The sequence below is a fragment of the Phyllobates terribilis genome, unplaced genomic scaffold (genome assembly GCF_046119375.1).
Source record: "Phyllobates terribilis strain yellow unplaced genomic scaffold, ASM4611937v1 Scaffold_3__8_contigs__length_932513732, whole genome shotgun sequence".
Lineage (NCBI taxonomy): Eukaryota > Metazoa > Chordata > Amphibia > Anura > Dendrobatidae > Phyllobates > Phyllobates terribilis.
In genome coordinates, this window is record NW_027362763.1 from 619517126 (window position 1) to 619533122 (window position 15997).

Below are 15997 nucleotides of genomic sequence, written 5' to 3' on the forward strand. Positions count from 1 at the left end.
GGGGCCCATAACTGACCTCACCCACGGCAGTCAGGGAGCAGGGCCAGGGGGCCATAACTGACCTCACCCACGCCAGTCAGGGAGCAGGGCCAGGGGGCCCATAACTGACCTCACCCACGGCAGTCAGGGAGCAGGGCCAGGGGGCCCATAACTGACCTCACCCACGCCAGTCAGGGAGCAGGGCCAGGGGCCCATAACTGATCTCACCCACGCCAGTCAGGGAGCAGGGCCAGGGGCCCATAACTGACCTCACCCACGCCAGTCAGGGAGCAGGGCCAGGGGCCCATAACTGATCTCATCCATCGATAGGTTATGCCCATTTACTTTTTGTCATTCTTTTTCATATGATGCCTCCTCCCACTACCAGCTTGTGCCAAGGGACGTTTTCTTCTCCACAGTCCCACAAGCAGAGGCTGGCATTATACAGGCACCTACAAAGATCTGCTCCTACCCATACAGCACAAGCAGGTGCCCTGTAAGGGAAGCTAACATCCTCACATGGAGGACAGTGTTAACGCCGTGCGGCTGCTCCATCTCCGCAGGTACTCACGGCTCCATGACGCCCCCACAGCAGGGATCTCCCACCACGTCCCACTAGATCGCTGCCACCTCACAGCTGACCACGACTGTTGAGGGCACGCCCTCTTCCGTGTACGTAACCCATTCCCTATGTGCTGAATACCCGGCAGCCATGATGGTTTCTGGGACGGTGCCCTCAGTTCGTCACCGTGCCGCACTCGCCCCCCACATTTCCGCAGCTATCAGTCACTCAGGAAGTACGAAAAGCGATGGAAGCGTGGCATCATTATTTTATGGCTGAGTTGTTATTACTGTTTGTTCCCCAATAATGACGGCACTTTATTTGTAGCGTTCCAGTGTGGCGGTCATGAGACTTCTAGCATTGCTGCCATATGCTAATGAGGCTAGATGTGCAGTGGGGCGTGCCAATGCCCTTACACTGCTGCCACGCCTTTGGTGCCTGATTTGCATATGGTTTCTGGGCTAGAGCTCTCATCATTTCCATCGGATATCTCTAAATAAAGTGTCATTTTATTAGGGGTCACACTCCTGTCCAGCTATGCCCCCGCTTCCATATCTATGCTAATAGGTTCCCTTTAAAACTTTCACACAGCCATCACATTTCAATTTTGTGCTTTTGATATTTTTTCCTCTTTTTTTTCCCATGATCCATACCTTTTTTATTTTCCGTCCACATACCTGTATGGCAGCTTGTTTTTTGGCAGAGGAGTTGTAGTTTTGAATGACCTCAATAATTTTATTATATATCAAAATTTTCATATGTGGTGAAATAAAAAATCAATTCTGCTATTGTTTTGTTGTTTTTTTTAATTGGCATTAATAATAATGATCATGCAATATGGTTCTCCAGGTCAATCCAATTATAGTGATACCAAACATATACACCGCGTGCAGAATTATTAGGCAAATGCGTATTTTGATCACATGATACTTTTTATACATGTTGTCCTACTCCAAGCTGCATAGGCTTGAGAGCCAACTACCAATTAAGTAAATCTGTTGATGTGCATCTCTGTAATGAGGAGGGGTGTTGTCTAATGACATCAACACTCTATATAAGGTGTGCTTAATTATTAGGCAACTTCCTTTCCTTTGGCAAAATGGGTCAGAAGAGAGATTTGAGGGGCTCTGAAAAGTCCAAAGTTGTGAGATGTCTTGCAGAGGGATGCAGCAGTCTTAAAATTTCCAAACTTTTGAAGCGTGATCACCGAACAATCAAGCGTTTCATGGCAAATAGCCAACAGGGTCGCAAGAAGCGTGTTGGCCAAAAAAGGCGCAAAATAACTGCCCATGAATTGAGGAAAATCAAGCGTGAAGCTGCCAAGATGCCATTCGCCACCAGTTTTGCCATAGTTTAGAGCTAGAAGAAATAGACCATAAGTGTTTCAGAAAACCCCAAGATATATATAATTATGACACAATGTGATTACTATAAAAAAAGTTACTTTATTAAATATATTTAAAAAGATGCACATTGTCATATTTCATGTGTTTAACAGACATAATATGGGCAGGTGAGGCAACAGAGGGTAGATAGAGACACTGTTGGTATCAGGTATAAGCCAAAAATGCAGTCACATAATCCAACCAATACAATCAGTTGGTTACAATTAGTTACAGCAAAAAGGTGTGTGAGTCAGATCTCAATAGTATAAGGCTATGTGCACACGATGCAGAAATGCTCAGGATTTTTTCCTGAGCGTTTCTGCATCTCCCTGGCAGAAAAAAACGCATGCGGATTGTACATGCGGATTGTACATGCGGATTGTACATATGTTTTTCCTGCCAGGGACATGCGGATGTGAAGCGGTTACCCACTGACATTTCCGCATGCGGATTGTACATGTGTTTTTCCTGCCAGGGACATGTGGAAATGAAGCGGTCACCCACTGACATTTCCGCATGCGGATTGTACATGCGGATTGTGCATGCGGATTGTACATGTGTTTTTCCTGCCAGGGACATGTGGAAATGAAGCGGTTACCCACTGACATTTCCGCATGCGGATTGTACATGTGTTTTTCCTGCCAGGGACATGCGGATGTGCAGCGGTTACCCACTGACATTTCCGCATGCGGGTTGACAAGCGCTTTCCAAGCGATTAGCATCACTTGGAAAGTGCTTGTGACAACTTGGTCACACTATATAAATCCATGCAAATGGCAAGGATTTATATAGTGTGACCCGAGAGAGTCGTAAAAATAAAAAAATACATGTACTTACCTTCCGATGGCCCCAGTGTCCCGCTCACTCCGTTCTCCCTTGCCGGCAACATTGAATTGAAAGACCTGTCGACGTCAGCGTCACGTGACCCATCACATGACTCTGACGTCAGCGCAGGTCCTTCAACTCACTGCAAAGTGCCGGGAACCAAGCAGATTTTTTAATGGTACCTGGGTGTGGATGAGACTCTCCTGTCCTCCAGACCCGGGTACCATCCGCACATTAGAACGCTTGGATTACGCATCTACATATACAGTGATGGGTAATCCATGCGGTCTAATGCAAGTCAATGGCGGCGAAAACGCCGCGTTTCCGCAAAATTAATGGACATGCTGCGGATTTTTGAGCGCAGCATAAACGCTGCGGAAAAATACGCAGCATGGGCACAGCACATGCGGTTATCATTGGGGAACATTGCTGCCCTTCTACCATGCGTTTTTAATGCCTTTTTAATGCGTTTCCGCAGCTGCAAAAACGCTGCGGAAACGCATTAAAAACGCATCATGTGAACACAGACTTAGTCATATGCCTGAAACAGCGGTCAATGTAAATATTCAATCAGAGATCAGATCATACAACACACTATTATGCAAATATTACATGAATAAGGCTAGATAAGGCATACTTAGTGACAGGCAGGAGATATACCAGCAGTGTCAGGGGAAGCCCCGACACGTGTTTCCGTACTTCCTCAGGGGGCCGTGGTGGGGTGTGTGTGGGTACAAGGCCCCTTATAAATGTGAGCCATATAGAGGCAGGAGTGGGTACTGACTAATAGAGGCGCACAGCGCCGCGCACCCCGGGACATTGGTGACAGCGACGCGGTCTCAAGCAGCGTCCCGGAAGAGGGGAACTCCCCCATTGACGTCACATGTTCCTGGACGCCGCCCATCAGAGACCGCGTCACCGTCACATGACCGCGGCACCCGGCGCATGTGCACGGCGTCAGCCCACATAGTAGCAGGGGAAAAATGCCGGACATGGACATGCAGTGAGACGAGATTGACAAGGAGCAGGCGGTTACTACCGCATGAAAAGGCACATATATATCACATCTCTGCACAATATAACCACATCATCCCCCCTCTCTTAATATATACTCTAACAGCGCATATAGTACACAACAAATCCTATTAATGGGTGTCCATACATATGGATAAATGTCCATGTCCATTATGTCGCTTCTTTCTTTAGAAGAGGAGGGGGGGATAAAGGAAATTCTAATGGAGTCCAAAAATATTGCCTGTCATCAAACAGTCAGATTCTCCTCCCAATGCAGTTCAAAGAAGGCTCCACACATAGAAAGAGGCCAGGGGAACAAGTGAACTAAAAGAAAAATAAAATAACAAACACACACAGTTTAAAAGACAAACTGTGCAAGAGGATATGCAGCAGGAACAGAGATAAACCGAAAAAGATTATATAAAAATAAAAAGATATAATTAATCATACTTAAAACAGTATGTAGGGGGGAGTCACTCGGAGGTCAAGGCATCCAAATATGAAATTTTATAATAATCATAAGCTGGGCCATCATAAAGAGTTGAGCATAAACAAATAGCCTAGTCGTTATATCTGTTATTAGAGAAATAGAGAAAAGCTCAATGGTTCATTCAGGCCTGCTGGTGACATGGTTCCCAATCTATAGATCCAACGGCATTCTAATTTGGCTAATGCCTTCTTTACATCACCTCCTCTTAGGCCCAAATGAACCTGGTCAATGCCGCGGACCTGCAGACTCTTGGGATCACAATGATGATATCGTTTAAAGTGTCTTGGTAGAGTCCGGAGTAATGATGGATCCTCCACCTCCCCAGCCCCCAAAATGTCCAGCACATGCTCCCTCACGCGCCTCCTTAATTCCCTAGACGTGAGCTCCACATAAATGAGTCCACAGCCACACATAGCATGATAGATAACCCCGACACTGCTACAGGAAATGTATCGTCTGATATCAAATACTCTTGTGCCATCCGCATTAGAGAATGCTTTTGCCCTAACTATGTTTCTGCATGAGAGGCAGGAGCCGCAGGGGTAACAACCCCATTTGGGGTCACCAATATTAAAGGGCAGAGTACTCTGACGCACATAATGACTGTACACCAGAGTATCCCTGAGGCTTCTACCCCTCCTTGCAGTCATAAGAGGATGATCAGGTAGAAACTCTCAAAGACTTGGGTCGGTTCTTAGAACTTGCCAGTGTCTATCGAGGATGCCCCTGATGGCGTGCCACTGGTTGTTAAATGTAGATATAAATCTCACTACAGGTCGCCTTGTTAAACTCGACGGTGGCTTGGGTGCAAGCAACTGTTGTCTGGAGGCTCCCTTCGCTCTCTGCTAACCCCTCTTGATGCTGCAATTGCTGTAGCCTCTCGAGACAAATCTCTCCCGCATGTCAACCGCACACATATCAAAGTCCACCTCGTAAGAGCAGATGCGTCTAAGACGCAAAAATTGTACAGTGGGTACTGCGCTGATTGTAGATCTTGTGTGCGTGGACAAGGCATGCAGGAGAGAGTTAACCAAGGTCTCCTTCCTTAATATGGTAGGGCCCACCTCCCCATCCATTCTCACGAATTGAGATCTTGATATCCAAGAAATCAATACTTTGTGAGTGGTGTTTGTAGGTGAGATTGATGTTCTAGTCATTCAAATTCAGGCAGGAGATAAATTCCTCCAGCTCGGGGACCGATGCATCCCAAATAATCAAAATGTCATTAATATAACGGAGCCAGCACAGCGCATGTACAGCGGCCGGAGCCCCGCCACCGAAAACCTCCCTCTCCCACATACCGAGGAAGAGGTTTGCGTATGACGGGGCACAGGCCGCGCCCATTGCAGTGCCCCTCCTCTTTAGGTAGAACCGGTCCCCGAACAGGAAGAAATTGTGTTTAAGTACGAACTCTAATAGGGTAAGGATCAGAGAGCAAAGGGAAGCCTCCAAGCTGCTCATCTCCAAGAAATACTTCACCGCTCTCAAGCCATGGTGATGTTCAATACTGGTGTAGAGGGCCTCCACGTCAACAGCAACCAGCGATATCCCACCCTCCAGTACAAGCCCATCTACCAAACGCAGGACGTCCGAGGTGTCCCTGACATAGGAGGGCAGCGTCTCGACTAGTGGATGTAAATAGTATTCAAGTTCGTACTTAAACACAATTTCTTCCTGTTCGGGGACCGGTTCTACCTACAGAGGAGGGGCACTGCGATGGGCGCGGCCTGTGCCCCGTCATACGCAAACCTCTTCATTGGTATGTGGGAGAGGGAGGTTTTCGGCGGCGGGGCTCCGGCCGATTCCCATGAGCAGTGCTGGCTCCGTTATATTGATGACATTTTGATTATTTGGGATGGATTGGTCCCCGAGCTGGAGGAATTTATCTCCTCCCTGAATGTGAATGACTATAACATCAACCTCACCTACAAACACCACTCACAAAGTATTGATTTCTTGGATATCAAGATCTCAATTCGTGAGAATGGGGAGGTGGGCACTACCATATTCAGGAAGGAGACCTCGGTCAACTCTCTCCTGCATGCCTCGTCTGCGCACACAAGATCTACAATCAGCGCAGTACCCACAGGACAATTTTTGCGTGTAATGCACACGCCCGGGCTGAGCGGCGTGTGCGTGTGATTCCACTGGACCGTGCCGGAGAGTGAATGCCTGGAGGGGCGTAACTAGGTATTCACCCGATCCGACCAGGGTCGCACGACGGCATACGACGCCAGTGCACCAAGGAGGAACCGAGCAGAGGGACCAGGTGCTACTCCAGGACAGACCCCGGACACGGCTGTTGACCCACACAGGGGAATACAGGAACAGACTGGTTAGGCTGGCACACAGACTGGTGGGAATAGGCAGGCACGACTGGTATGCATGCAGGCGGGTATGCAGGCAGGGGGGTACAGGCAAGCACGGCTAGAGTGCAGACAGGGAGGCACTAGCAGGTAGGAACACAGGCGGGATAGGACCCAGTACACACTGGGACTCAGGAACAGAACCACAGATGTGGCGGACAAACACAGCAGAGTGAGGCCGTCCAGAGAGGTGAGCGAGAGCAGGGCAGGACGAGACCGCCTGGAGCGGTGAGCAAGAGTAGAGCAGGACGAGGCCGTCTGGAGCAGTGAGCAAGAGTAGAGCAGGACAAGGCCGCCTGGAGCGGTGAGCAAGAGTAGAGAAGGACAAGACCGCCTGGAGCGGTGAGCAAGAGTAGAGCAGGACAAGACCGCCTGGAGCGGAGAGCAAGAGTAGAGCAGGACAAGGCCGCCTGGAGCGGTGAGCAAAGGAGTCAGAGCTGAGCAAGACTGCCGGAGCAGTGAGCAAGGAGTCAGAGCAGAGCGAGACTGCCGGGGCAGTGAGCAAAGGAGTCAGAGCAGAGCGAGACTGCCGGAGCAGCGAGCAAAGGAGTCAGAGCAGAGCGAGACTGCCGGAGCAGCGAGCAAAGGAGTCAGAGCAGAGCGAGACTGCCGGAGCAGCGAGCAAAGGAGTCAGAGCAGAGCGAGACTGCCGGAGCAGTGAGCACAGGCAGAGCAGGCTAGAACCGCCGGAGCGGTGAGCATAGGCAGAGCAGGCTAGAACCGCCGGAGCGGTGAGCAAAGGCAGAGCAGGCTAGAACCGCCGGAGCGGTGAGCAAAGGCAGAGCAGGCTAGAACCGCCGGAGCGGTGAGCAAAGGCAGAGCAGGCTAGAACCGCCGGAGCGGTGAGCAAAGGCAGAGCAGGGGGGACAGGGCTCTGTTCACACAGAACAGACAGGAAGGGAAAGGCAGAACCAGATACCCACAGGGTACTTGCAGTGAAGTAGCGAGTGGACCACAAACTCACAAACGGGAGTACAGTGACAACGAGCAGGAGTTAGGTACGAGTTCAGACTCTGCAGAAAAAGGAAAGGTAAGGACATAGAGAAACACGGGAAACAGGCTAGAAGAGTATACAGACAAGAACAGACACAGTAGCAAGATACAGGAATGGGTCTAGGTAGCAGCCCTTAGAGGCGGAAGGAACAGGCTAGGAGCGTGTTCAGACAGGACAGACAAGATACAGGAGCGGGTCTAGGTAATCGGCCCCTAGAAGGCGGGAGGAACAGGCTAGGAGTGTGTTCAGACAGGACTGGAAATACAGCCTCCAGGATAGGCAGGCAAGAGAAACACAGAAGGGACCTGGCACATTCAGAGTGCAAGAGCACACTAAATGAAACACAATGCTCAGGCATGGGTTAATTGGAGCAGCTGGTTTAAATACCAGGTGACAGACAGCAATAGGCTGAGGACGCCCAAGGGGTGTGCCTGCAGCAGGTACAAGAAACAGGAAGTGATCGGGCGCCGCCCTTAAGCAGCAGCACACAGAAGCAAACAGACAGCATGGAGGGAAGCCAGGCTAGCAGACTGGACTGGAGATCAAGTGCACGCTCTTGCACAGTGGGAGATGGACCACTATGCAAGGACGCCGCCAGGTATGTTACATTGCGTCTTAGACGCATCTGCTCTGACGAGGTGGACTTTGATATGTGTGCGGTTGACATGCGGGAGAGATTTGTCTCGAGAGGCTACAGCAATCGCAGCATCAAGAGGGGTTACCAGAGAGCGAAGGGAGCCTCCAGACAACAGTTGCTTGCACCCAAGCCACCGTCGAGTTTAACAAGCCGACCTGTAGTGAGATTTATATCTACATTTAACAACCAGTGGCACGCCATCAGGGGCATCCTCGATAGACACTGGCAAGTTCTAAGAACCGACCCAAGTCTTTGTGAGTTTCTACCTGATCATCCTCTTATGACTGCAAGGAGGGGTAGAAGCCTCTATTAGTCAGTACCCACTCCTGCCTCTATATGGCTCACATTTATAAGGGGCCTTGTACCCACACACACCCCACCACGGCCCCCTGAGGAAGTACGGAAACACGTGTCGGGGCTTCCCCTGACACTGCTGGTATATCTCCTGCCTGTCACTAAGTATGCCTTATCTAGCCTTATTCATGTAATATTTGCATAATAGTGTGTTGTATGATCTGATCTCTGATTGAATATTTACATTGACCGCTGTTTCAGGCATATGACTAAGTCTGTGTTCACACGATGCGTTTTTAATGCGTTTCCGCAGCGTTTTTGCAGCTGCGGAAACGCATTAAAAAGGCATTAAAAACGCATGGTAGAAGGGCAGCAATGTTCCCCAATGATAACCGCATGTGCTGTGCCCATGCTGCGTATTTTTCCGCAGCGTTTATGCTGCGCTCAAAAATCCGCAGCATGTCCATTAATTTTGCGGAAACGCGGCGTTTTCGCCGCCATTGACTTGCATTAGACGGCATGGATTACGCATCACTGTATATGTAGATGCGTAATCCAAGCGTTCTAATGTGCGGATGGTACCCGAGTCTGGAGGACAGGAGAGTCTCATCCACACCCAGGTACCATTAAAAAATCTGCTTGGTTCCCGGCACTTTGCAGTGAGTTGAAGGACCTGCGCTGACGTCAGAGTCATGTGATGGGTCACGTGACGCTGACGTCGACAGGTCTTTCAATTCAATGTTGCCGGCAAGGGAGAACGGAGTGAGCGGGACACCGGGGCCATCGGAAGGTAAGTATACATTTATTTTTTTATTTTTAACCACTCTCTCGGGTCACACTATATAAATCCATACCGTTTGCATGGATTTATATAGTGTGACCAAGTTGTCACAAGCACTTTCCAAGTGATGCTAATCGCTTGGAAAGCGCTTGTCAACCCGCATGCGGAAATGTCAGTGGGTAACCGCTCCACATCCGCATGTCCCTGGCAGGAAAAACATATGTACAATCCGCATGTACAATCCGCATGTACAATCCGCATGTGTTTTTTTCTGCCAGGGAGATGCAGAAACGCTCAGGAAAAAGTCCTGAGCATTTCTGCATCGTGTGCACATAGCCTTATACTATTGAGATCTGACTCACACACCTTTTTGCTGTAACTAATTGATTGTATTGGTTGGATTATGTGACTGCATTTTTGGCTTATACCTTATACCAACAGTGTCTCTATCTACCCTCTGTTGCCTCACCTGCCCATATTATGTCTGTTAAACACATGAAATATGACAATGTGCATCTTTTTAAATATATTTAATAAAATAACTTTTTTAGAGTCATCACATTGTGTCATAATTATATATATCTTAGGGTTTTCTGAAATGCTTATGGTCTATTTCTTCTTGCTCAATTGATATTTAGTGGTATACCCCCTCTTATTTATGAGGTCTTATTCTCCATTGTTATTTTTTCACATATTTCAGAGCTGTAACGTTACTGGAGTATCAAAAAGCACAAGGTGTGCGATACTCAGGGACATGGCCAAGGTAAGGAAGGCTGAAAAACCAACTTTGAACAAGAAACATAAGATAAAACGTCAAGAATGGGCCAAGAAATATCTTAAGACTGATTTTTCAAAGGTTTTATGGAGTGAGAGTGACTCTTGATGGGCCAGATGGATCGGCCAGAGGCTGGATCAGTAAAGGGCAGAGAGCTCCACTCCGACTCAGACGCCAGCAAGGTGGAGGTGGGGTACTGGTATGGGCTGGTATCATCAAAGATGAACTTGTGGGACCTTTTAGAGTTGAGGATGGAGTGAAGCTCAACTCCCGGACCTACTACCAGTTTCTGGAAGACAACTTCTTCAAGCAGTGTGTTATGCACACGCCCGGGCTAAGCGGCGTGTGCGTGTGATTGGTAGTGATTCCACTGGACCGTGCCGGAGAGTGAATGCCTGGAGGGGCGTGACTAAGTATTCACCCGATCCGACCAGGGTCGCACGACGGCATACGACGCCAGTGCACCAAGGAGGAACCGAGCAGAGGGACCAGGTGCTACTCCAGGACAGACCCCGGACACGGCTGTTGACCCACACAGGGGAATACAGGAACAGGCTGGTAGGCTGGCACACAGACTGGTGGGTATAGGCAGGCACGACTGGTATGCAGGCAGGCGGGTATACAGGCAGGGGGGTAAAGGCAAGCACAGCTAGAGTGCAGACAGGGAGGCACTAGCAGGTAGGAACACAGGCGGGATAGGACCCAGTACACACCGGGACACAGGAACAATACAGGCAAAGGGGTACAGGCAAGCACGGCTAGAGTGCAGACAAGGCTGAGCAGGGAGGACAGGGCTCTGTTCACACGGAACAGACAGGAAGGGAAAGGCAGAGCCAGACACCCACAGGGTACTTGCAGTGAAGTAGCGAGTGGACCACAAACTCACAAACGGGAGTACAGAGACAACTGGCAGGAGTTAGGTACGAGTTCAGACTCTGCAGAAAAAGGAAGGGAACGGACATAGAGGCAAAAACAGGTAAAGGATAGGAGAGAGCTCAGACTGGAACTGAGTGTACGGAGGAGACCGACACTGCAGCGGGATACAGGAGCGGGTCTGGGAATACTGCCCCCAGAGAGGCGGGACGAACAGGCAAGGAGCGTGTTCAGACAGGACAGACAAGATACAGGAGCGGGTCTAGGTAATAGGCCCCTAGAAGGCAGGAGGAACAGGCTAGGAGCGTGTTCAGACAGGACAGACAAGAGAACACAGAAAGGACTCAGTTCAGACACGGGAACTAATACCGAAAAGCAGGAGACATACAGGACTCAGTTCAGACACGGGAGCTGATACCGCAAAGCAGGAGACATACAGGACTCAGTTCAGACACGGGAGCTGATACCGCAAAGCAGAAGACATACAGGACTCAGTTCAGACAGGCCTGGAAATACAGCCTCCAGGAAAGGCAGACAAGGAAACAAAGAACGGGACCTGGCACCTTCAGAGTGCAAGCACACACTGAAGGAAACACTATGCTCAGGCAGGGATAGAAGGGAGCTGCTGAGCTATATACCAAGTGACAGACAGCAATAGGCTGAGGACGCACAAGGGGTGTGACCCACAGCAGGTACAAAAGGCAGGAAGTGATCGGGCGCCGCCCTTAAGCAGCAGAAACAGACACAAACAGACAGCATGGAGGGAAGCCAGAGAGACATTCTGGACAGGAGATCAAGTGCGCCCTCTTGCACAGTGGGAGATGGACCACCATGCAAGGACGCCGCCAGGTATGTTACAGTACCTCCCCCCTTACGCCCCCTCTTCTTCAGGCCTGCCAGAATCTTTCGCAGGGAATTCGAGGACCAGTCGTTCACTGGGTTGGAGGGGGACAGAGACTTGAGGGTAATCTCTGCTTCGAGGTACATCTTGTCAAGCTCACAGGAAAAAATAGACGGGTTATCAGGTACATAATGAGGAAAAGTCACTGTCTCTTTGTTATCTGGTGGTATCCCGGAGGATTCAGGAAACAACTGGAGGTCCTCCGCCGGGTCAGAAGAGTGCAGAGGCTCAGAGAAAACAACTGCTTCAGAGTACACTAGGTCGGACTCACTGGAGGAAGCAGGCGAGGTATCGGGTACCGAGTATAGGAAAGTCTCTGTCCATTCACCACCAGGTGGCACCCCGAAGGGTTCTGAACACAACTGGAGGTCCTCCGCCTGGTCGGAGGGGTGTAGAGACTCGGGAGTAACCTCTGCTTCGGAGTACACTAGGTCGGACTCACTGGACGAAGCGAGCGAGGTATCAGGTACAGGATATAGGAAAGTCTCTGTCCATGCACCACCAGGTGGCACCCCGAAGGATTCTGAACACAACTGGAGGTCCTCCGCCTGGTCGGAGGGGTGTAGAGACTCAGGAGTAACCTCTGCTTCGGAGTACACTAGGTTGGACTCACTGGACGAAGCGAGCGAGGTATCAGGTACAGAGTATAGGAGAGTCTCTGTCCTTTCGCTACCAGGTAGCACCCCGAAGGGTTCAGGAGACAACTGGAGATCCTCCGCCTGGTCGGAGGGGTGTAGAGACTCGGAGGTAACCACAGCTTTGGAGCATCCTTGGACATGCACACCGGTTAAAGAGAAAGAAGCATCTGATGCCGGGTGCAGGAAGTTCTCCTGTGTGGAGTCTGGATGGGCAGAAGTCTCTTCGGCCAGGAGAACTGGTGCACTACCCACGCACATTACCCATTGGGGTTTCTCCGGGATACAGGGAGATGAAGCTTCAGTAGGGACTTCAAGGTTGGGGTCAGGAGGTCTCAGGGAGGACAGACCCTGGCGTGACGGCTTGCCTCTAAGTCTAGCACGTCTGGACTGCCTCTTGAGGTTGAGAGAAGTATTCCGGAAAGCGTAGTCACCCTGTGAGGATTCTGGGTGGGCAGTAGTCTCATTGGGCTGGAGGACTATTGCGCTACCCACACACATTACCCGTCGGGGCTGCTCCGGGATATTGGGAAGTGAAGCTTCAGCAGGGGCTTCAGAGTTAGGGTCCTCGAAGACCATACGAAAGGCCACCAGGAAGGCCTGCAGGTCAAGGATGACAGGATCCCATGCTTCCCATAGGGGGGTGACCCATTTCAAGGCATCACCCGCTAGGTAGTCAATCATAAAGGCCACTTTAGCCCAATCGGAAGGAAAATAGAGAGGGTAGGCCTTAAAGTGTAGCATGCATTGCTCCACAAATGCACGACACTGTCTTGGATCCCCATAGTAACGTGGCGGATCCGCAGGAACGAGAGCTGATAGATCCATCTGGACGGGTGCGTAATTCGCCTGGAACTCAGCTAAAGGGGGGAAAAAATTTATTTATTTATTTTAATGCATGTATTCGCTGGAAAAACTTCTCAAAGAGCGAAGGCCGTGGGGCTCAACGGGAACCATGGCCTGAGCATGCTGTTATGCACACGCCCGGGCTAAGCGGCGTGTGCGTGTGATTGGTAGTGATTCCACTGGACCGTGCCGGAGAGTGAATGCCTGGAGGGGCGTGACTAAGTATTCACCCGATCCGACCAGGGTCGCACGACGGCATACGACGCCAGTGCACCAAGGAGGAACCGAGCAGAGGGACCAGGTGCTACTCCAGGACAGACCCCGGACACGGCTGTTGACCCACACAGGGGAATACAGGAACAGGCTGGTAGGCTGGCACACAGACTGGTGGGTATAGGCAGGCACGACTGGTATGCAGGCAGGCGGGTATACAGGCAGGGGGGTAAAGGCAAGCACAGCTAGAGTGCAGACAGGGAGGCACTAGCAGGTAGGAACACAGGCGGGATAGGACCCAGTACACACCGGGACACAGGAACAATACAGGCAAAGGGGTACAGGCAAGCACGGCTAGAGTGCAGACAAGGCTGAGCAGGGAGGACAGGGCTCTGTTCACACGGAACAGACAGGAAGGGAAAGGCAGAGCCAGACACCCACAGGGTACTTGCAGTGAAGTAGCGAGTGGACCACAAACTCACAAACGGGAGTACAGAGACAACTGGCAGGAGTTAGGTACGAGTTCAGACTCTGCAGAAAAAGGAAGGGAACGGACATAGAGGCAAAAACAGGTAAAGGATAGGAGAGAGCTCAGACTGGAACTGAGTGTACGGAGGAGACCGACACTGCAGCGGGATACAGGAGCGGGTCTGGGAATACTGCCCCCAGAGAGGCGGGACGAACAGGCAAGGAGCGTGTTCAGACAGGACAGACAAGATACAGGAGCGGGTCTAGGTAATAGGCCCCTAGAAGGCAGGAGGAACAGGCTAGGAGCGTGTTCAGACAGGACAGACAAGAGAACACAGAAAGGACTCAGTTCAGACACGGGAACTAATACCGAAAAGCAGGAGACATACAGGACTCAGTTCAGACACGGGAGCTGATACCGCAAAGCAGGAGACATACAGGACTCAGTTCAGACACGGGAGCTGATACCGCAAAGCAGAAGACATACAGGACTCAGTTCAGACAGGCCTGGAAATACAGCCTCCAGGAAAGGCAGACAAGGAAACAAAGAACGGGACCTGGCACCTTCAGAGTGCAAGCACACACTGAAGGAAACACTATGCTCAGGCAGGGATAGAAGGGAGCTGCTGAGCTATATACCAAGTGACAGACAGCAATAGGCTGAGGACGCACAAGGGGTGTGACCCACAGCAGGTACAAAAGGCAGGAAGTGATCGGGCGCCGCCCTTAAGCAGCAGAAACAGACACAAACAGACAGCATGGAGGGAAGCCAGAGAGACATTCTGGACAGGAGATCAAGTGCGCCCTCTTGCACAGTGGGAGATGGACCACCATGCAAGGACGCCGCCAGGTATGTTACACAGTGGTACAGGAAGAAGTCCGTATTGTTCAAGAAAAACATGATTTTCATGCAGGACAATGCTCCATCACATGCATCCAACTACTCCACAGCGTGGCTGGCCAGTAAAGGTCTAAAAGAAGAAAAAATAATGACATAGCCCCCTTGTTCACCTGATCTGAACCCATAGAGAACCTGTGGTCCATCATAAAATGTGAGATCTACAGGGAGGGAAAACAGTACACCTCTCGGAACAGTGTCTGGGAGGCTGTGGTGGCTGCTGCACGCAATGTTGATCGAAAACAGATCAAGCAACTGACAGAATCTATGGATGGAAGGCTTTTGAGTGTCATCATAAAGAAAGGTGGCTATATTGATCACTAATTTTTTTGTTTTTGTACGTCAGAAATGTTTATTTCTAAATTTTGTGCACTGATATTGGTTTACCTGGTGAAAATAAGCAAGTGAGATGGGATTATATTTGGTTTCTATTAAGTCGCCTAATAATTCTGCACAGTAATAGTTACCTGCACAAACAGATATCCTCCTAAAATAGCCAAATCTAAAAAAAAAACACCCCAACTTCCAAAAATATTAAGCTTGGATATTTATGAGTCTTTTCAGTTGATTGAGAACATAGTTGTTCATCAATAATAAAAATAATCCTCTAAAATACAACTTGCCTAATAATTCTGCACACAGTATAGCTGTTTTTTATTTAAGCATCCAAAGAAAAAGGTCGGTCTAATAGTATACACTCTTCCACAACAAGTACCCAAAGGAAAATAGGAAGCTGAAGCGCAATCAAGTATAAAATACAGATTTTATGTATTCCAACACTAGACAAAAGGAAGAAAAAGGGGAGAGGGAGACAACAGTATGTGCACACGATCAGTAACTGCTTACAGAAATTTCCGCAGCAGCGTTTCTGAAAGGTTCTGCACCTCTTGACAGCAAAAACGCTGCGGAAAATCTGTGCACTTTTGATGTGTTTGCCTGCGGATTTGCCATGCGTTTTTTCCAATGCATTACATAAGAAAAACACACAAAGAATTTAAATGCTGCTAATTTAAACGCACATGAAATCCTGTCTGGAAAATTCCTGATCATATGTATAGATC

The 15997-nt window shown here is 49.7% G+C and overlaps 1 protein-coding gene across 5 annotated transcripts in view; it reads right to left on the reverse strand.

Moving 5' to 3' along the window:
- Positions 1-15997, reverse strand: part of TMEM181 (transmembrane protein 181) — a 393500-nt gene that overhangs the window by 231167 nt on the left and 146336 nt on the right. Inside the window, exon 1 of one of the 5 annotated variants that reach the window (XM_073671507.1) lies at positions 551-692. The exons of the other annotated variants lie outside the window; for them this stretch is intronic. Within the exon in view, the coding sequence (XP_073527608.1) occupies positions 551-558 (8 nt within the window). The 5' untranslated portion in view covers positions 559-692. Of the gene's footprint in view, positions 1-550; positions 693-15997 lie in introns of those variants that run through there. 5 annotated transcript variants of the gene reach the window in all.